Here is a 21056-nt window from a genome sequence, read left to right as displayed (position 1 = left end):
CTAGTTTAGGAAACAGCTGCTTAAACCACTATCAGAATAATCAATCATAAAACAGCTCAGACAGAATTTCAATACAGGATTTTCATTTGGTATATTGTACGTTACACTTTTTTTATATACAGCAGGTTCTTATTAGTCATCCACTTTATACACATCAGTGTGTACATGTCAATCCCAATCTCCCGGTTCATCCCACCACCACCACCACCCCCCGCCACTTTCCCCCCTTGCTGTCCGTACGTTTGTTCCCTACATCTGTGTCTCTATTTCTGCCTTGCAAACCGGTTCATCTGTACCATTTTTCTAGATTCCACATATATGCGTTAATATACGACATATTTGTTTTTCTCTTTCTGACTTACTTCACTCTGAATGACAGTCTCTAAGTCCATCCACGTCTCTACAAATGACCCAATCTTGTTCCTTTTTATGGCTAATATTCCATCGTATATATATGTACCACGGCTTCTTTATCCATTGATCTGTTGATGGGCATTTAGGTTGCTTCCATGACCTGGCTATTGTAAATAGAGCTGCAATGAACATTGTGGTACATGACTCTTTTTGAATTATGGTCTTCTCTGGGTACATGCCCAGGAGTGGCATTGCTGGGTCATATGGTAGTTCTATTTTTAGTTTTTTAAGGAACCTCCATACTCTTCTCCATAGTGGCTGTATCAATTTACATTCCCACCAACAGTGCAAGAGGGTTCCCTTTTCTCCACTCTCTCTCCAGCATTTATTGTTTGTAGATTTTTTTGATGATGGCCATTCTGACCGGTGTGAGGTGATACCTCAGTGTAGTTTTGATTTGCATTTTTCTAATAATTAGTGATGTTGAGCCTCTTGGGCATCTGTATGTCTTCTTTGGAGAAATGTCTATTTAGGTCTTCTGCCCATTTTTTGATTGGGTTGTTTGTTTTTTTTAAGATTGAGTTGCATGAGCTGTTTATATATTTTGGAGATTAATCCTTTGTCCGTTGATTTGTTTGCAAATATTAAACATTCTAATTAAGCAAAAGTGTTGGCTTGTCTACTAGTATATTCTGCTTTAGGATAAATACATTATATTTGGTAAAACTGGCATGAATTGTAATAATGTTCTTAGTTTCCAGATATCACCTGTTGGAGACAATTCTTTGACCACAAGTTTTCTCCAACTATAAATCCATTTTTTTTGCCTTTATCTATCAAAGGAGTTGTTGGTCAGCTTTCTTTAACTGATTATTTCTCATTTTAAATTCTCAGCCAAGAAGATTTTTCTCAAGTTTTACTTTGTCATTTGTGGGTTGTTTTTTAAAATAATCTATAGAGTAAATAGGGTTTTTTTTCCAACTATATCCTCCTTCCCCACCTGCTGACCCAAAACAAGTATTTCTGTAAGCACATTCATGAGACACCAATCCCATAAGATTTTACACAAAAACTGGTCCCACTGCCGATCCTGCCTAGAAGGGGTTTGTAAAGCACACCAGCATCTTAAAGATCCCAGGCCTACGGAACCTTTGAAGTGCCGGTGTGTGTTGTTTCCCAAACTTACTTGAGCATGGAGTCCTTTTTCCTCAATACCTCTCAACCTTAGGACACGTGACGTGACTTTGCTGTGTTGTGTACCTGGTCGTTGTGTTTGGGTGCAGAAGCTGTCTTCATGTCGCAGATGAGGGTGCAGGCTTCTGCCTTCCTGTGGGCGGAGGGCCTGGAGCAGGAGCCATGCCGTGCTGGCTCTTCAGAACCAGGGTTTGCACTCTGCATCCTTTTTTGCTATTGACCTTGATCAATACATCCGTTTGTCTGTGGGTGTGTTTATAGCTACTGATGCTGAAGGGGCTGATGACGACAGAGGCCAGGCTGCCCCCACTGGGTGGCGGTGTGCGGCCTGGAGCCCAGAAATGGTCACCAGTCCCAGGCCGCAAAAGCACCCTAGAATTCGGATCAGCATCAGATTCCACCCTGAGGCTACGTGGCCCAACGATCTGGGCCTCGCTGCCCTTGTTTATATCTTATCGCTACTGTATGAAAGGTGTTTCTCAAGGTCTGTGATACGTGAAAATGCTGATGCCACGAGAGGACCGAAGGAAAGGTGACCAGCCCGGCCCTGGTCGGGGCCTCACGGCGCCTGGATCTGCGGAGGGTGCATGGGCAGGACGCAGATGGGGGTCTCCGCGAGGTGGGCTGCTGCACGGGGCCCGCTAGCCCCCTTTCCAGAGCTTCACAAAGGCTTTGTGTACAGACTTGGGCAGCAGACTCAGCCTAGAAATATGCACTTCTTAATGTAACAGTGGCGTCTGCCATTTTGTTTTGATTTGAAATCTCCAGTTTGAAGCCGTTTACGTTATTGAATAATGGTAGCACCCCCAGGAGCCTCGTCTTCCGGTCAGCTGAGGCCTTGTAAAGAGCAGTTCGCCGCAGTTCAGACCCGTGACGTCACACGAGGCACCGGCCGAAGGCCTGTTTCTGAGGATGTGGGCTGGGCAGCCACTGTCTGCGTCCTTTCTTGCTAGGGCCTGGCAGTCAGGACCCTGATGACAAGCCCCACCACCAGCGTGCCCGTCGCTGCCCCCAGAGCAGCCCCTCGGCGGATGGCCAGCTGTTTGGCCGACAGTCTGCCAGGGGGAGCTGGCAGGGGTTGGGCTGCTTCCGGAGTCCCGAAGAGGTCCAGATGGGCCTCGGGCCTTGAGTACGTTGTCAGGGTCACGCCAGGGTAGCTGCCCGTAGCCACTGCAGAGGCAAACGGGCCAGCTTAGCATTGGGGGGGGGGGGCGGGGGGGGCCTGGAGGTGCACGATCGACGCCTGCGCCTCACAGCAGGAGACGCCCGCCTTTTCTCTACGGCACGACCAGAGGAGGGAACTACGTGGGGATGCGCAGGAAAGGCTGTCGCTAAGTTGAGATGAGACGAGACGCGTGTGCCTGTCTGAGCCTGCGTGACGCCTCACCTTCACCAGTGACCTCAGGGCACGTATGAAACGCTTAGTCGAGCTGCCTTTGCACGTTCCCTCGTGACAAGTGAAGCCCATAGAGTCTGCAGCTGGTTCCCCACCGCAGGATGAGGCACGGGCACTGGGATAACCGGGGCTTTGGGCCGTGATAACCAGCGCCCGCCCCGGGGCAGCAGAGCCGCCGCCTGGTGGGGTTCGGGGGGTCGGCGGGAAGCGCCCGCACGCTGCTGAGTCGAGCCAGGCTGACCTGCCCAACCCACAGGGCAGGTGGGTTGGGCAGGTCAGCCTGCTGACCTGCAGGCCTCCCACCCTGGGTTGGAGGTGAGTACTGACAACACGCTCTAGGGTTCAATGGCCCGTGCTCCGACCTCATCCCCTGCCTTTGCAGTTGCAGGATGACGGAGCAGAGACCTAAGCGCTCAACCCGCTCCCTCATCTGAGTGGAACCGAGGCTCACTGCCCCCCAGGCTGGGGAGGGACGGGGCCTGCTTCCCGGGGCCTCTTAGGTAGTGGACGTTAGTGTCACCCTCCTGGCGTCAGGACGGACGTCACTGTCACGCTGAGGAAGAGAGGCAGCTGGGGCTCGCGCAGTTCCCGGTCACCCGAGCGCGCGGGGCAGCGGTACCTGAAGATACGACCACTCTCTCGGGCCCGGGTCTGAGGCTGGGGGCTGCGCTCTCAGCGGCCTGGGGCGGCAGCCCCACGCGTTTCTGCACCTGAAGGAGACGGAGTCGTCCGGTTGGCCTGCTGTCCACCCCGGCCTCAGCTGTGCCCTGCAGGCCGAGCCGGACGTCACACACAGGCACACCGCGGAGGCTCCAGGCCACTGCAATAAGGCGGATGTCACAACAAAGCCACTCACAGGAGTTTTCCGGTTTCCCGGTGCGTATAAAAGCGATGTTTGCACGATACTGGAGTCTGTTGAGCACGCAATACCATCTTGTCTAAAAAAGCCTTGTCCCTGCCGCAGCTAAAAAGTGCCTCTTTGCTAAAAAATACTAACCATCACCTGAGGCTTCAGCAAGCCATCAGCTTTTTGCAATAGTGACATCGGAGATCAGTGATCACACCTCCCCACGAGGGAGATAATAATGAGAAGGTTTGAAACATGATGAGAATTAGCAAAATGTGAGAGAGACGTGAAGTGAGAAATGCTGCTGGGCAAATGGCGCCGATAGACTTGCTCAACGTGGGCTCGCTCCAGAGCTTCAACTTGTAGAAACCACAGCATCTACAAAGCGCGGCACAGTGAGGTCTGCCCGTGTTCGCCCTTCTGGGGGACTTTACAGCAGTGGTGCGTTAGGTCTGTGTTAATCCGTCGTCTCAGACGTCAGGAGCACTGGATCCACACACGAAGGTAAACCCACACTGCGGGGATTCGGTCTGAAACACCCCCTCCGCGCTCAGCCCGCAGCCTAAGCTGTGGCTTCAACGCCTCTGACGAGCAAGTGCCGGTCCGCCCGGTTTCAGTTCTTCCGAGAGGATGGTGACAGGGCGCTGTCGTCACCTCCTCCAAGGTCACAGCACCCTCGGGGCTCACCCACGTTCAGACGAGTCTGCTGAGGTTTCCTCTGTGCGTCTGGCGCGGTGGCCTGCGGTACCTGGATGGGGCGCCGCTGGCGCCGCACCGTCTCCATGACGCCCGCAGTCCTAGCCCAGGGCGCCCCCTGGCGTGTCGGGGGAGCAGCACTCACCTCCTCCGCGGCGCGCTTCCAATCCATCCAGGCGGTGGAGGTGACGAAGGCCGCGGCGGCCAGGAAGACACAGGCCAGCATGCCCAGCCAGAGGCCTGCAGGACACGGGGCAGTGGGAGCGTCTGATGGCCGCCCGGGCCCCCCGCCTCCCCCCGCTCCACGTACCCGTGATCCCCAGCCCGACCACGAAGGTCAGCACGGCGCCCAGCGGGAGGCCGACGACGTAGTACGCGACGGCGTTCACGACCGCCCCGAAGGCCTGCCTGCCGGTCCCTCTCAGGACCCCACCGTAGAGACACTGCGGGGAGGCAGAGGGGGCCGGGGTTGGTGACGCGGAGGCTGACGGGGCTCTCAGCAGCGGAAGCTTCCGCAGGAATCTACGGGGCCTGGCCTCATCTAAGTCCACAGCGCGGGACCAGGATGGGACCTTGTCCCCCTTCCTTCCCAGCGGGGACCTGCGCGGGGTCACGCAGAAGCCGCTGCATTTCGGACACAACTCCAGAGCCCCGGTCGACACCTTGGCTGCCTCCCTGGAGAGGGAAGGCGAAGTTGGTGACGGACTACCCACCGGCTTGGGAAACTGAACTCGCTTCATCCGGACTGTGTGTAGGTCTCCTGTTGCTGCTGCACCAGGTTACCACAAACAGTGGCTTAGAACAAGATACGTGGATTATTTTACAGTTCCCGAGATTAGAAGGCCGAAATGGTCCCATTGTGCTAAAGGTGGGGCTGGTTCCTTCTCGAGGCCCGGGGAGAATCTGCTTCATTGCCTTTTCCAGCTTCTAGAGGCGCCTGCATTCCTGCCCGTGGGCCCCAGACAGCACTATTGATCAACAGATGTTCGGTTACTTTTATTTTGTTAAGATGAGGGATGGGGAGTATTGCGTGGTTTGCTTTCCCACATTTGAGCAAAGAGGTAAATGTGTTGGGGGGGTAGGAGATGTGTGCCTCTTCAACTTTAAAATATGGCACACATGTTTCTCATTAACATATATCATGACATAAAAGATGAACCTTTTTGGTTAAAAAAAGACTTCTGCCAAATTACGATTGATGTGCTCTGGACCAGTATTTCTCAATCTGGGGGGTGGTTTTGCCCTCCAGGGGCCATGTGGCAATGTCTGGAGCTGGTTTTGGTTGTCACAACTCGGGGTGGGGGGTGCACTGGCATCTAGCGGGCTGAGGACAGGGTGCTGCGAAACATCCTACGATGCCCAGGGCAGCCCCCCTACAACAAAGAATTATCCGTCCTAGAAGTCAGTAGTGCCAAGGCTGAGAGCCCCTTTAGAGCACTGTGAATTACAGAGACAGTTTCAGTGGGCCCGCTAGCCTGAGACTGTGGGCCTGTTAGGGAGAAGCAGTGGACCCGTGGACAAGCGATTTTACAGGGAGCTCCAATGAGACGAAACAGCTGGGGCAGGGGATGCTTGGTAAGTTCTCTGTCCCACGTGGGCCAGAGGCTGAGCATGCATGTAGCAGAGGCTGTAGCAGGCCCAAGCCTCCCACACATCCTGGACCGCGGAGCCTGTGCACATGCACAGAAGAGACACGAGAGGACCCAGAAGAAAGCAAAAGCTGGGGCAGACTTGAAAACAGCCTGAACTCTGCGTGGGCCCCGGCCCATCCTCGGCTCCTTCAGCAGAGAACGGAAGCCCTACCAGCGGTCAGAGGTGCCTGAGTGTCCCCTCCAAACAGTAACTGGCTGAACACTGAGCTATGCAGACAGAGGGGTGACCCCTAGGAAGCTAAGCTTAAAAATAAAAACGAGAAAAACAAAATACAAAACTGAGCAGAGACAGCAGCTGCAGTTTGTGGAGGAGACAGGATCACAGGCAAGACTAAACAGAACAGCAGTCCTTGGGGAAAGGCTGCTCTCTGGGATGGACCTATGGTACATCACCAAGCAGGCCTCAGTACATCTAGATCCCTGGTGGTCTAGTGGTTATGACTTGGCACTCGCAATATGTTTAGAAAGACTGGATTAATACAAAAGATGTTCTTTGACCACAACAGAATTAAATTAGAGATGTCTACTGGAAAGAATTCTGGAGATACCCCCAAATGTTTGGAAATTAAACAATACACTTCTCAACCCATGGGTCAAAAAATAAATCACAAGAGAAATTTTAAAATATTTTGAATGAAAAAAATACAATATATCAAAATTTATGAAATGCAGTTAAAGCAATACTTAGAGGGAAATGTATAGCTTTAAACGGCCGTATTAGAAAAGAAAGGTCTCAAATCAGTAGCCTAATATTCCACCCTAGGAAACCAGTAAAGAAAAGCAAACTATGCCTGAATAAAGCAGAAGGATGAGCATAATACGAATTAAAGTGGAATTCACTGAAATAGTCAACAGAAAACAGCAGAGAAAAATCAATGAAACCAAAATTCTAGTTCTTTGATAGGATTCACAAAATTACGAACACTTACTAAGGATTTGATCTTGGTAAAATAAGACCAAGAAAACAGGAAAGTGAAGACACAAATTACCAAAATTAGGAATGAAAGGAGAAACATTACTACTTTCCCTAAAGAAAAGGATTGTAAGGGAATATTATGAGCAACTTCATGCCAAAGATTTAGACAATTTAGTTGAAGTGAATAAATTCCTAGAAAGACACACATTATTAAAACAAACTTAACAAGAAGTAGAAAGTGAGGGACTTCCCTGGTGGCACAGTGGTTAAGAATCCACCTGCCGATGCAGGGGACATGGGTTCGAGCCCCAGTCCAGGAAGATCCCACGTGCCGCGGAGCAACTAAGCCCGTGCACCACAACTACTGAGCCTGCGCTCTACAGCCTGCGAGCCACAACTACTGAGCTCACGTGCCACAACTTCTGAAGCCCGCGCGCCTAGAGCCCGCGCTCCACGACGAGAGAAGCCACTGCAATGAGAAGCCCACGCACCGCAACGCAGACAAAAGCCCAGATGGCTTCACTGGTGAATTCTATCACATTTAAAGAAGAAATAATGCCAATCCTTCACAAACTCAAAATGTATAGATATGAGGAGAGAACACTTTCAAAATCATTCCAGGAGGCCAATGATATGCTGATACCAAAGCCAGATCAAGATATCACAAGGAAAAGATAAAAATCACAGACCAATATCTCTCATGAATGTAGACACAAAATCTTTAACAAAATACTAGGAAACCAAATTCAGTGATATATATTAGAAAATATATACGCCATGATCAGGAGGGTTTTATCCCAGGAATGCAAGGTAAAACATCTGAAAATCAATTAATGTAATTACACCATATTAATAAAGGACAAAACCAGATGATTATCTCAGTAGATACAGAAAAAGCATTCTACAAAATCCAGCACGCATTCATGAGAAAATGTTTCAAACGAGGAGAACAGCTCTTCCTCAGCCTCAGTAAGGGGCATTTACAAAAATTTTACAGATAACATATTTAATGCTGCAAGGCTGAATACTTTCCCTTTAACACCGAGAACAAGGCACAGGTGTATGCTCTTGCCACTTCCACTCAACATCGTACTGGAGGTTCTAGCCAGATGGAAAGGGAGAAGTAAAACTCTTTATTCACAGATGACATGATCCTATATGTAGAAAATCTTAAGGACTCCACACACCAAAAACTACTAGAATGAGTTTAACAAGGTCACAGGATAAAAGATCAATAAACAAAGATGAATTATCTTTCTATAAACTAGCAATGAACAACCTAAAAATGAAATTAAGAAAAGAGTTCCATTCATAATACCATCAAAAAGAACAAAATATTGGGGAATAAATTTAACAAAAGTAGTGCAAGATTTGACCACTGAAGACTACAGCACATTGCTGAGGTAAATTAAAGAAAATCTAACTAGTCGGAGAGACATTCCATGTCCATTTTAACAATACTGTTAAGATGACAATTCTCCCAAAATTGCTCTGTAGAGTCAACACAATTCCTTTCAAAATCCCAGCAGGCTTTTTAGTAGAAACTAACAAGCTGGTTCTAAAATACATATGGAAATGCAAAGGATCTAGAAGAACAAAAGCAATTAAAAAGAGAGAACAAGGTTGGAAGATTTATAGTAACTTATTTCAAAGCTCACTATAAAGCTACAGTAATTAAGACAGTGTAGTATTGGCACAGGATGGGCATATAAATTAATGAAACAGAATTATGAATCTATAAATAAATCACTACATTTACAATCAATTGATTTTTGACCAAAGTGCCAAGATAATTCACTGGGGAGGGAATAGCCTTTCTTTCACACACCAAGAATGGTGTTGGGACTGTTGAATATCCACACACAAAAAAATAAACTTAGACCCTTACCTCGTACCAAACACAAAAATGGGCTCAAAATGAATCATAAACATAAGTGTAGGACCTAAAACTATAAAATGTCTAGAAGAATTCATAAGAGAAAATATTTGTGACCTTGGGTTAGGCAAAGATTTCTTATACATGACAGCAAAAGCATAAACCATAAAAGAAAAGAAAATGAGAAACTGGACTACATTAAAAGTGCAGAGCTTCTCTGGTGGCGCAGTGGTTAAAAGTCTGGCTGCCAATGCAGGGGACACGGGTTCGAGCCCTGGTCTGGGAAGATCCCACATGCCGCGGAGCAACTAAGCCCGTGCACCACAACTACTGAGCCCACACGCCACAACTACGGAAGCCCACGCACGTAGAGCCCGTGCTCCACAACAAGAGGAGCCACCACAATGAGAAGCCCACGCACCACAATGAAGAGTAGCCCCCGCTCGCCGCAACTAGAGAAAGCCTACGCTCAGCAACGAAGACCCAACGCAGCCAAAAATAAAAATAAAATAGTTATTTTTTATAAATAAATAAATAAATAAATAAGAAAATGAAAGTCAAGCCACAGACTGGGCTTGCAAATCATATACCTGATAAAGGACTTATGTGTAGAACATATAAAGAATTATTGGGGGAGGGGAGTGTGGGAGGGATGGACTGGGAGTTTGGAGTTGGTAGATGCAAACTATTATATACAGGATGGATAAACAACAAGGTCCTACTGTGTAGCACAGGGCCCTATATTCAATACCCTGAGATAAACCATCATGGAAAAGAATACATTTTAAAATGTGTATGTGTATAACTGAATCACTTTGCTGTACACCTGAAACTAACACAACATTGTAAATCGACTATACTCCAATAAAAATTAAAATTAAAAACAAACTATACAAAAGCTCTTAAAACACAACAATAAGAAAAGCCAATTTTAAAATGGGCTCCGAACAGACACCTCACCAAAGAAGACATACTGATGACAAATAAGCATATGAAAAGATGCTCCACATTACGTGTCAGTCGGAAGTTACAAATTAAAGCAGCAATGAGACACCGCTACACACCTGTTAGAATGACTAGAATCAAAACACTGACGACACCAAATCCTGGCGACGATGCAGAGCAACAGGAATTCTCGTTGACTGCTGACGTGGATGCAAAATGGTGCAGCAACGCTGGAAGGCAGCTGGGCAATTTCTTACAAAGCTAAACATAATATTACCATGCTATTCAACCATCACGCAGCCAGGTATTTGCAGAAAGAGTTGAAAACTATGTCCACACAAAAACCTGCACAATAATGTTCACAGCTTTATTCATAATTGGCCAAACTTGGAAACAACCACAATGCCCTTTAATGTGGTCCGTCCAGACAGTGAAGCATCAGTGCTAAAAAGAAACGAGCTGTCAGGCCATGAAAAGACCCAGTGGAGGCACCTTACGTGCACATGACTAAATGAAAGAAGCCAATCTGAAAAGGCTACGTGTTGTTTAACTCCAGCTATAAGACACTGGAGAAGGCAAAACTACAGAGACAATAAAAAGATCAGGGATGGCCAGCAGGTAGGGGAGGGGGACAGCGGGAGAAGGGGAGGAATGAACAGGGGGAGCAGAGAGGGTTTTTATGGCAGTGAAATTATGCATATGATTCCTTTTTTTTTTGGCCCTACCACACTGCTTGTGGGATCTCAGTTCCCTGACCAGGGATTGAACCCGGGCCACGGCAGTGAAAGTGCCGAATCCTAACCACTAGACCACCAGGGAACTCCCATGATTCTTTTTTTTTAATTGAGGTATAGTTGATTTACAATGTTGTGTTAGTTTCTGCTGTACAGCAAAGTGATTCAGTTATATATATATATATTCTTTTCCATTATGGTTTATTACAGGATATTGAATACAGTTCCCTGTGCTATACAGTAAGACCTGGTTGTTTAACTATTTTCTATATAGTAGTTTGTATCTCGTATGATTCTATAATGGTGGGTCCATGTCATTATACCTTTGTCAAAATCCATAGAATGTACAATGCCAGCAATGAACCCTATGGAGAACTATGGACTTAATTATAATGTATCAATATTCTTTCATCAACTAAACAAATGTCCTGCACTAATACCGGATGTAAATAAAAGGGGAAAGGAGGAGAGAGAGGGGTTTATGGGAACTCGCTGTATTTTCTCAATTTTTCTGTAAACCCAAAACTGGTCTTAAAAATAAAATCTGTTTTTAAAGTTTTAAGACAAACAATACCAAGAATTGGCAAGGAAGGGGGAGGAACTGGAATCCTCATATATTGCTGGGGGGAATGTAAAATGGTACAGCTGCTTTGGAAAACAGCTTAATGGTTTCTTAGAAAGTTAAAAATAAACTTATGCTTCAACCTAACAATTCAAATCCTAGGACTCTACCAAGAGGAGCAAAAACATACGTCCACATGATGACTTGTATGTGAATGTTCCCAGCAGCCTTAGTCACAACAGCCAACACTGAAAACAACCTAAGTGTTCACCTGATGAATGGGTAGACAAAACATGTTACAGCCACACAATGGACCGTCATTCGGCCACAAAAAATAAATGAAGTCCTGAAAAATGCTATAACATGGACAAACCTCAAAAACATTTCACTAAGCGAACGAAACCAGACACGAAAGACTACATACTGTGTGATTCCATGTCTATGAAATATTCAGAAAAGGCAAGTTCACACAGACAGAAAGCAAGTCAGTGGATTGCCTAGGGCTGGCCATGGGAGCAGGGAGTGACTTCAAAACAGGCCCCAGGAATTTTCTGGGGGTGATGAAAATATTCTAAAACTGGATTGCCGTGCTGGCTGCACAAGTATAAATTTATTTTAAAGGATTGACTTATGTACTTAAAATGCATGAATTTATGGTACATAAATTATAACTCCAGAAAGTTATAAAAAATATAAAATAAAGATGAGGTCCATGGAACACATAAATTAAGAATGGTATAGATCGGGTCTTCCCTGGTGGCGCAGTGGTTAGGAATCTGCCTGCCAATGCAGGGTACACGGGTTCAAGCCCTGGTCCGGGAAGATCCCACATGCCGCGGAGCAACTAAGCCCGTGCGCCACAACTACTGAGCCTGCACTCTAGAGCCTGCATGCCACAACTACTGAGCCCGCGTGCCACACCTACTGAGCCTACGTGCCACAACTACTGAAGCCCGTGCACCTAGAGCCCGTGCTCCGCAACAAGAGAAGCCACCGCCATGAGAAGCCCACGCACCGCAACAAAGAGTAGCCCCTGCTCGCCACAACTAGAGAAAGCCCACGCGCAGCAACGAAGACCCAACGCAGCCAAAAATAAAAATAAATAAATAAATTTAAAAAAAAAAAGAATGATATAGATCTAGCCGGGGGGAAAGATGATAGATGCAGATACACAAGCTCTAAGGTCCCTCGCAATTGCTAACTGTACGTCTGCCTCGGGTTCCCTGGTGGGCAAACTGAACGGAGAGGTGCTGCCTTCAGAACATTTAGAAGCCAGAGCTCTCCCCGACCTTACACTGCAGGAGGAATCTCTCAGCTGTGGCCTCACGTTGGAGCTAGAGAAAAAGTAGTAACAGTGTCCTTAACACTAGCCCATGACCAAAGCAATAACAGAATCCATAAGATAGTTTCTCTTAACGTTTTGCGGTAAAAGCTATGGATTTGATGACGAAAACCAGCCCAGAGCAAGCGGTCCTGCCGAGGTCAGAAATGTGCTCCAGGTATTTGCCCGGCTAAATTCAAAGGCCAGTCCTGGAACATACAGGGAACTGGGCAGAGAGCACTGGGGCTTCTGGAAAATTCCTCCACGAGTAGTTTCTCCCAAGGTTATTTATTTTCCATGAGAGTTGATAATAATTCTTGTGCAGGTGTTTGCCCCAGTGTTCTGTGCCGCTAGCTAAGCACTTGCTCCATGAAGAGATGTGGATTTTACGCTCGGGATGCCTTCCTGAAAGATTCACGTCACCCGTGATGTGAAGTAGAAGACCCAGAATTTCAAATTCTGCTTATCAAATGAGACTTTAGTGCTTTCTTTCTTTATGCCACGCTTTTAAAAGTTCACATAATTCAAACCTGCACTAAATGGGACCTGCCCTTTAGCGATCACAGGAGCAGAAAGTCAGGCCCACTGTACTCTGGGCTGACCCACTCCTCCGAAGTGTCCCTTTGCTCTGGCAACTGGCGCGACTGCTCCTGGCCCCCGCTCTGGGGAATGAGGATGGAACAGATTAGTGAGTTTACACTGGGGCCAGTGTTCAGTATTTTGCTCACCTGCATGCATCCCTGGCGTGTTGGAATTGCACGGCAGAAGGGGGCTTGTTATTTTGAATGACAGAACCAACACGAGCAGACACTTCGGGCACGTCTTCTCCGGTCAGCCCTTTCTGCGAATCGGTGAGCTAACGCTCACGGCCCTGACCGGCCTCGGGGAGGGGGCGTGAACGTGGTGGGAGGGGGGGGGGTCAGAGCAGGACTCACACAGACTGCCTCAAACAGGTGGAAGACGACGTAAAGCGGTAGGACCTTGCTGACCAGGGCGACCACTTCCCTGCAGGAGAACGGGAGCGGTAAGACACGAGCGCATCCTTGGCGCGCCCTTCGTGTCCCTTCTATTCCGCCCCTGGCCCACGCCAACGTAACAGGTGCTCCTGTCTCTGAGTTTCCCTGTGTCTGGGGGACACACGTCTTAACCCCCCGAGGAGCCCCCAAACTTTGCCCTGCCCTTCGGTGGGTGCCCTGTCCACCGACAGGCGAGCGGTACAGGGGGCGTCTCTGGGGACCAGCCGGGGCGCACCTGGCATCCCCAGTAGGGAGTGAGAACTGATCACCTACTCGTCATTGGTGAAGATGCGGCCCAGTTTGTTCCTCAGGAGGCTCAACACAGTGCCCACGACCAGCGAGGTGCCAACTGCAAGAGACCAAAAGCACAGCCCAGCTTCCACCCCACGTTCATTTGGACTAAGACCCTCGTTTGTGGTCTGGTAAGGAGGGCACCACGTGTGAAATGCCCTTCCTCCTGTGGTTCGCAAAGTGGGGTCCCTGCACCGGCCGCAGCAGCACCACTGGTAGCTGGTTAGAGGATGCATGTTCTCAGACCCTCACCTCCGACCTACGGAGTCAGAAACTCTGGCAGGTGGGGTTCTGTGTTTTCACACACACACCCCTACCCCACCCCCAGGGCTGAAGCCTGAGAGCCACTGCTCTCCACGAGGAGCTGATCTGAGCCTGGCGGCCACAGAAAACAGAGGCAGGATGGACACAGACGGGGCCACGCTGAGGGCTGGGATGGGCAGGTCCCAAGCTCCTGGAAACGCGGCAGGGCAGGCTCGAAGGAGGACCGGCTTTCCCAGAGTCGCGCTAAGTGATGGAAACTGACAGCCCAGAACCCCAGCGGTAGGGAAGGAGCGGAAGGGGCACAGCAGGCTTGCTGCTCGTCAGAGGGGCTGCCCTAGGCCACGTGGCAGGTATGACAGGTTTGGAAGGTGAACTGTTGGCTCCCAGGCCCTCCCCGGCCTAGGCCCCGACCCCACCCACCCGTGCAGAGGGTGCCTGAGACGGCAGATCGCTTGGCTTGCACGGTGTCTGCGGCTCCCAGGGCCGTCCCCACTCGGAAACAGACCGCGATGCTGAGCCCCATGGGAATCTGGGATCAGAGAAAAGAAGGTGCGGTGGTTAGAGCCCCCCTCCTGCCCTGGGGGCCGAGAGGGAGGAAGGCAGGATGTGTCCCAGGGGGGCGGGGCCCGCGAGGCTGCTGGCGACAGGCCGAGACCTGGGAGGTGGGGTGGGCTACCCGGGGCCAGCCAAACCCACCGGGCCGCGCCGTCAGACATCACAGGCAACCAAAATCAACGCGCTGCCAGAAACTCACGAGTAAACGCATGTTAAAGAGGTGGATGTGGTCTTAACTATGTTAGAAAAGTTCCCTGTAAGACAAAAAGATTCAGCGAAAGCCATCCGTAACAACAAGAATCACCTTATAAATTAGTTTAGTGCATGTAGATTTTTGCAACTCCCTTGATTAAAGCTAGGGTCACAGACTGCATGCCCCAGGAGGCTGGCAGATGCTACACGAGTGACACGGGACAACCCACGTGTCTGGGGGAGAGGAAGGAGCAGCAGGGACCACGGTGGACGCGAGGAAATGCCCTCACGAGGGCCAATGTCCCCCAGCGCCCACCAGCTGGGGTGTGCAGGAACGTGGGCTCACTGCTAAATGGCATGTCCCATTTTACAAGAAAATGCAAATATCTAGATTGTGATGTGAAATCTCCCAATTTTAAATGGTGCTAATTAATTCAAAACAATTGCAACATCGTGAATTCAGTGGAGCAGCCGTGGGCCACGTGTGTCTGGCAGGGCCTGGGCCTGGTGGGTGCAGGAGGTCCAGAGGGTCCCTCTGGAGACAGAGACAGCCTTTGAGGGGACAGCCCCCCCCTCCTCTGACACCCCCAGGCCGTCAGGGGGCCGGGCTGGGGGCAGGGCATGGCAAAGGCGCCCCCATCGAGCCTCACCATGTAGACAACAGTGGCCACCTCGTAGATGATGGCCTGGGCAGAGAGGTCCAGCACGCTGAGCAGGCCTGGGGGGTGGTGGGAGACACGGTGAGTGCCCGGCCGGCCAGCCCACAGCCCTGGGCTGACAGCAAGCCCCTCGCTCGGGGGCCAAGGGGCCAGTGGTTTCCAAGGGCAGATGCAGCAAAGAACGCTCCCGCTTGGGCTCCAGCCCTCCAGGAGACCCCTGCCCAGGTGTTACAGGGTCAGGGTCTCTCCTCTGTGTACGAGGTGTGATGAGGAAGGGAAAAACTGGACCAGGGGCAGGAAGCCAGGGTTCGGTTCTCAGCCCTGCCGGGTGACTCTGGACCGTCTAACTCTTGGGGTCAGTGTTCTCATCTGTAATTGGGTCAGGGGTGGCCTGGAAGGCCTCTCGGGGCCACCCCAGCCCTGGCTGTTTGGACTGAGTCCGCTGCTGAGCAACGACGTGCCAGGTGCTGGCCACAACTACTCACACACCAGCTCAACCTCACTGCCTCGCTGACTGACCACCACGCCCCGGCGTCCACTCAGTGCCAGGCCTACGCCGGGCAGCGCCGGGAGCTCACGGCCCGGTGGGGAGATGGGGCGGGCTGGGGGACCGCCCATCGGGGGGAGGGGTCCTGAGCTGCAGGGCGGCCCACGCGGCTCCCCGCACCCTGCTGTCCACGTACCCATGAGGAAGCTCCCGATCTCATAGGCCCACCACTCAATGCAAGTCATGAGCATGCTGGGCACGGCCAGGCGGAAGAAGGGGCCCCAGTCCTGCAGGCACTGGCTGGACCAGCCTAGGAGCAGAGGCCGCCAGCTGAGCCGCGGTCCACCCTGCGGCCCCGCCCCGCCCACTGCCCCGCCCACCGCCCCGCCCACTGCCTTCGGCCCGGGTACCTGGCGTCTTGCGGGGGCTGGCCAGCGGCCCCAGAGCCAGAGGGGGCTGGAGGGGGTTGGAGAGGGCCGGAGGGGGCCGGAGGGGGAGGAGGATGCCCGGCCAGCGCCCCTGGCGCTTCGGGCTGCGAGCCTGTGACACCAGAGGGTCTTGGATAACCGCCCCGCCCTTCCTGGACCCCGTTCCCTCGTATGAAAATTTTAGTCCTTATCTCCTCCTCCCCGGAAGTGTTGCTGGGAGGACTGCACGACACCAAGGTGCCAAACGGTTTCGCGAGGCGGACGGGGCTGTGCAGCCTCGAGGGACTAGGCCCGAGAGCTGCTCCTGAAGCAGCTGGGAGAGGAGCTCACTGGCCGCGTGGCTGGGTCTCAGGGGCTAAGAGCTCAGAACCTGAGGCCTGGAAACGGGTTCAGTCCAGGCTCTACCACGTACCACCTCTGGCCTTTGGGGCAAATGACAAGCCCTCTCTGCACCAGCTTCCTCCACGTAAATAAACAGGGCTAACGAGGTGTCGTGAAGCTTCACCGAGCAACGTGGGCACCGCCACTGCCGGCCACCCGCGCTGCTTCTCCAGTCTCCAGCCCGAGACCAGGGAACTGGCAGAAAGCTGCAGGGCCTGTCCGCAGCAGGGCTCTGCCCCATGACACACTGGATGGGGAAGCCCGGGCTTCTGGGGGCGGCAGGGAGGGGGCCCTGAGGGACATGCGGGCAGGCCCGGGCCAGGCCTCCTGCAACGGGCTGCAGCTGGGACCCCGCCTGCCACCTGCCCGCTCAGCCCCCAGGAAGGGCGGCCCTCACACCTGCCCACGTGTCCAGGTGCAGCTTCTTCTTCACGATGCAGAGCAGCAAGAAGACGGCCTGCGTGAACTGGGAGACCGTGTTGGCACAGGCTGAGCCCCTGGCAGAGCAGGGAGGGCAGGGCTGGGGCCACGGCTGAGTCCGGCCCTGGGCGGGGGGGGGGGGGGGGCACGGGCCTGGCTCTGCCGGCACCCCCATCCCAGGATGGGCCCCACCCCGGAGGGACCCACTCTGGGCCTCTTCGGGCAGGCCAGGCAGGGGTGGGCAGCGGCTCCTTGCCCCGCCTCCTTGGCGGTGGGTCCCCAGAACCCGAGGGAACAGCAGCCCCCAGTTCCCCACGACCCCCGGATGCTGGAACGCACGGGCAGCCTCCGCAGTCCCTCTCGTGACGGAGACTGGCCTGCCCGGTCAGGGGTGGCACTCCATGGGCAGGGCTCCCGACCAGGCCCCTGCGGCCCCCAGCCCCGGTGCTCACCTGACCCCCAGGCCCAGCACGGAAACCAGGATGTAGTTGGCCAGCCCGTTGACGCAGTTGCCCACGACGCCGCTGAGGACTTGGGGCCACACGATGCCCTGAAATAGGTGAGTGTGGGACTGAGGGGGGTGGACGGAGGCTGGGGACCGCAGCTCCTCGAGGGCCCCCGTGTGGCGATCAGGACGGGGCAAAGCACAGAGGGGACCCCGGGCACCCCTGCCCACTGGAACAGGGTGGGGCTGGGGGCAGCTCCAGCCAGGGACCCGTACCTGATTTTGCAGATATTTGGCCAGCAGGCTGTAAAGAAAATTTGCCTGTATAAAATAAACACACACACGAAGTAAGCAACAACTACCAAAACACCACCAGACGAACACTAACAGACATTTCTTGGATGAGTTGGGGCAACTGCTTCACCACGGTACCTCTGGGACCCCAGAGATGGGCTGTGTGCTGACCTGCGCTCCAGCCCCCGGCCTGGGACCAGCAGGGAGGTGGCCTGAAAACCTCAGGGCTCCTGGCTGCCGGCCGGGCCTTCCACCCGCTGAGGAAGGAGATCCAGGCCTGCTCACAGAAGGGCCACCAGAGCCCAAACCCACAGGTCGGGACACCCTGGGCCTGGCTGGAGCCGCCAGAGACAAGGATCTGGAGGCGGGGGGCACTCAGGGGTGTGGCACCAGCAGCCTCTGCAGAGCAGGTTGGAGACCCCACAGGGGTGGTGGGCCTTTCCCTGCCTGCGGAGGACAGAGAGGGCCTGTGCGTCAGTGTGTGTGTCAGGGGCACTGCCCTATCCTTTCTGTCCTCTGTCGAGGCCTGGCCCGGGGCCTGCACCCCCTGCGCACCCTCTCCTCAGCCCTCCGCCTCTCTTCAGCACTGCACAGTCAGCAAGAGCGAGGAGCTGGGTTCAGACACTGGCTCTGTCTCTTGTGAGCTGTGTGGCCTTGGGCAATGTACTTAACCTCTCTGTGCCTCAGTTTCCTCACCTATAAAGGGGACAATAACATGCGTGTGAATCCTTAATATTCATACATACATTCATATACAAAGTTAATATTGCAAAGTGCTTACAAAACAGTATTTGGCACATTTAAGTGCTCCAAGAGTTAGGTAAGCATCATGTAAACATCATGTAAACATTAACAGTCATTATGATTCTTATTTTATTGGTAGTTAAACTCTGCAGCACCACTGTACTGCAGAGGGACTTTGTTTATTTGATAAAGTTGCTGCCACAGTGATAACGTGATGTTTCCCCCTGACACAGCCCCAATGGCCCTGTTTGACAAGATACCTTCACTTGGTCTGAAGAGCCAAAGGCTTGGAGGAGAAAAACCAGACTTTTCAGGTGGTTTCCACGATACAGAAGAAATGTGGAGCTGGCCAGGCCCCAAAGAGGTCATGGCACTGGCCTTCCAGACGGGAGGAGGGTGAGGCTGGGGCTCCCTGCCAGGCCTGGAGTCCCCTGTGGGCACCCCGCCCCCATTCACCCCGCCCCGCCCCCTTCCCAGCCCCCCCTTAAGAGCTCCATCCCCTGTGGGCACCCCGCCCCCATTCACCCCGCCCCGCCCCCTTCCCAGCCCCCCCTTAAGAGCTCCATCCCCTGTGGGCACCCCGCCCCCATTCACCCCTCCCCGCCCCCTTCCCAGCCCCCCCTTAAGAGCTCCATCCCCTGTGGGCACCCCGCCCCCATTCACCCCTCCCCGCCCCCTTCCCAGCCCCCCCTTAAGAGCTCCATCCCCTGTGGGCACCCCGCCCCCATTCACCCCACCCCGCCCCCTTCCCAGCCCCCCCTTAAGAGCTCCATCCCCTGTGGGCACCCCGCCCCCATTCACCCCACCCCGCCCCCTTCCCAGCCCCCCCTTAAGAGCTCCATCCCCTGTGGGCACCCCGCCCCCATTCACCCCGCCCCGCCCCCTTCCCAGCCCCCCCTTAAGAGCTCCATCCCCTGTGGGCACCCCGCCCCCATTCACCCCGCCCCGCCCCCTTCCCAGCCCCCCCTTAAGAGCTCCATCCCCTGTGGGCACCCCGCACGCATTCACCCCGCCCCGCCCCCTTCCCAGCCCCCCCCTTAAGAGCTCCATCCCCTGTGGGCACCCCGCCCCCATTCACCCCGCCCCGCCCCCTTCCCAGCCCCCCCCTTAAGAGCTCCATCCCCTGTGGGCACCCCGCCCCCATTCACCCCGCCCCGCCCCCTTCCCAGCCCCCCCTTAAGAGCTCCATCCCCTGTGGGCACCCCGCACCCATTCACCCCGCCCCGCCCCCTTCCCAGCCCCCCCTTAAGAGCTCCATCCCCTGTGGGCACCCCGCCCCCATTCACCCCGCCCCGCCCCCTTCCCAGCCCCCCCTTAAGAGCTCCATCCCCTGTGGGCACCCCGCCCCCATTCACCCCGCCCCGCCCCCTTCCCAGCCCCCCCCTTAAGAGCTCCATCCCCTGTGGGCACCCCGCCCCCATTCACCCCGCCCCGCCCCCTTCCCAGCCCCCCCTTAAGAGCTCCATCCCCTGTGGGCACCCCGCCCCCATTCACCCCGCCCCGCCCCCTTCCCAGCCCCCCCTTAAGAGCTCCATCCCCTGTGGGCACCCCGCCCCCATTCACCCCGCCCCGCCCCCTTCCCAGCCCCTCCTTAAGAGCTCCATCCCCTGTGGGCACCCCGCCCCCATTCACCCCGCCCCGCCCCCTTCCCAGCCCCTCCTTAAGAGCTCCATCCCCTGTGGGCACCCCGCACGCATTCACCCCGCCCCGCCCCCTTCCCAGCCCCCTCCTTAAGAGCTCCATCCCCAGTGCTGGTGTGCCGAGGAGGATGGGGGGGCCGCAGATGGGAAGATGGATTCCCCCGAAACAGCACTGCCACCTGGTACCGCGTGCACTGAACCACAGCGAATCAAACAGTGTAGCAATGGGTTGGGGGTGGACACACAGACCACTGGGCGGGGCTCGAATCTCAGAAACTGATCAGAGGGGATGGACTGCTTATTTAGTATTTAATAAATTAACAGAGAAAGGAGAGAATATTCAATGAGTCTTAAAAAAAGTCTGTTAGATTACAGTCTTAAATGTAATGACAGAAACCATGAAAGGGTTCAGAGGAAATATAAGCAAATGCTTCTATAATCTTGCAATGGGTTCATTGTTTTTAAGCCCAAAGACAGACGTCATAAAGGATGGAATTTATGGGACTGTTACATATGCATTAAAAACTCCAAGTCAAAAGTATCGAAAATTAGAAGGCAAGTGAAAAACTGAAAAATTGTTTGTGACATGTCAAAGGGTTAAGAAATTATTTAACAAGAGTTAAAATAATTAGAAAAAGATGAACCCACTAAAATAAGCACAGGATACGGACAATTCACAGAAGGAAAACAAATGATCAACAAATACATGAAAAAACGCTCACCTTCGTTAGCAATAAAATGCGTGTT

The 21056-nt window shown here is 52.9% G+C and overlaps 1 protein-coding gene and 1 non-coding gene across 10 annotated transcripts in view; both read right to left on the bottom strand.

The window, feature by feature from the left end:
* Positions 1-60: 60 nt before the first annotated feature.
* SLC47A2 (solute carrier family 47 member 2) overlaps positions 61-21056 on the bottom strand; it is a 24924-nt gene continuing 3928 nt past the window's right edge. The window contains exons 6-18 of one of the 9 annotated variants that reach the window (XR_009499646.1): positions 17908-17952; positions 17639-17736; positions 17166-17263; positions 16154-16267; positions 15462-15529; positions 14485-14593; positions 13783-13858; positions 13429-13498; positions 4798-4930; positions 4633-4727; positions 3233-3654; positions 2936-3185; positions 2632-2718 (exon numbers count right to left, since the gene is read on the bottom strand). Coding sequence is in view for 6 of the 9 variants with exons in the window: in XM_059907958.1 (XP_059763941.1) it covers positions 2498-2718; positions 3564-3654; positions 4633-4727; positions 4798-4930; positions 13429-13498; positions 13783-13858; positions 14485-14593; positions 15462-15529; positions 16154-16267; positions 17166-17263; positions 17639-17736; positions 17908-17952 (1218 nt within the window). In the remaining 3 variants the exon portion in view is untranslated. Of the gene's footprint in view, positions 2719-2935; positions 3186-3232; positions 4728-4797; positions 4931-13428; positions 13499-13782; positions 13859-14484; positions 14594-15461; positions 15530-16153; positions 16268-17165; positions 17264-17638; positions 17737-17907; positions 17953-21056 lie in introns of those variants that run through there. The other 8 variants (XM_059907954.1, XM_059907957.1, XM_059907958.1 and 5 more) reach the window with 8 other exon arrangements.
* On the bottom strand, positions 10624-10695 carry TRNAE-UUC (transfer RNA glutamic acid (anticodon UUC)). Its single transcript has one exon. It is a non-coding gene; the product is annotated as a tRNA-Glu (tRNA).

Source organism: Balaenoptera ricei, chromosome 20, assembly GCF_028023285.1.
Source record: "Balaenoptera ricei isolate mBalRic1 chromosome 20, mBalRic1.hap2, whole genome shotgun sequence".
In the NCBI taxonomy this organism is placed as follows: Eukaryota; Metazoa; Chordata; class Mammalia; order Artiodactyla; family Balaenopteridae; genus Balaenoptera; species Balaenoptera ricei.
This window is presented reverse-complemented; position numbering and strand designations above follow the sequence as displayed.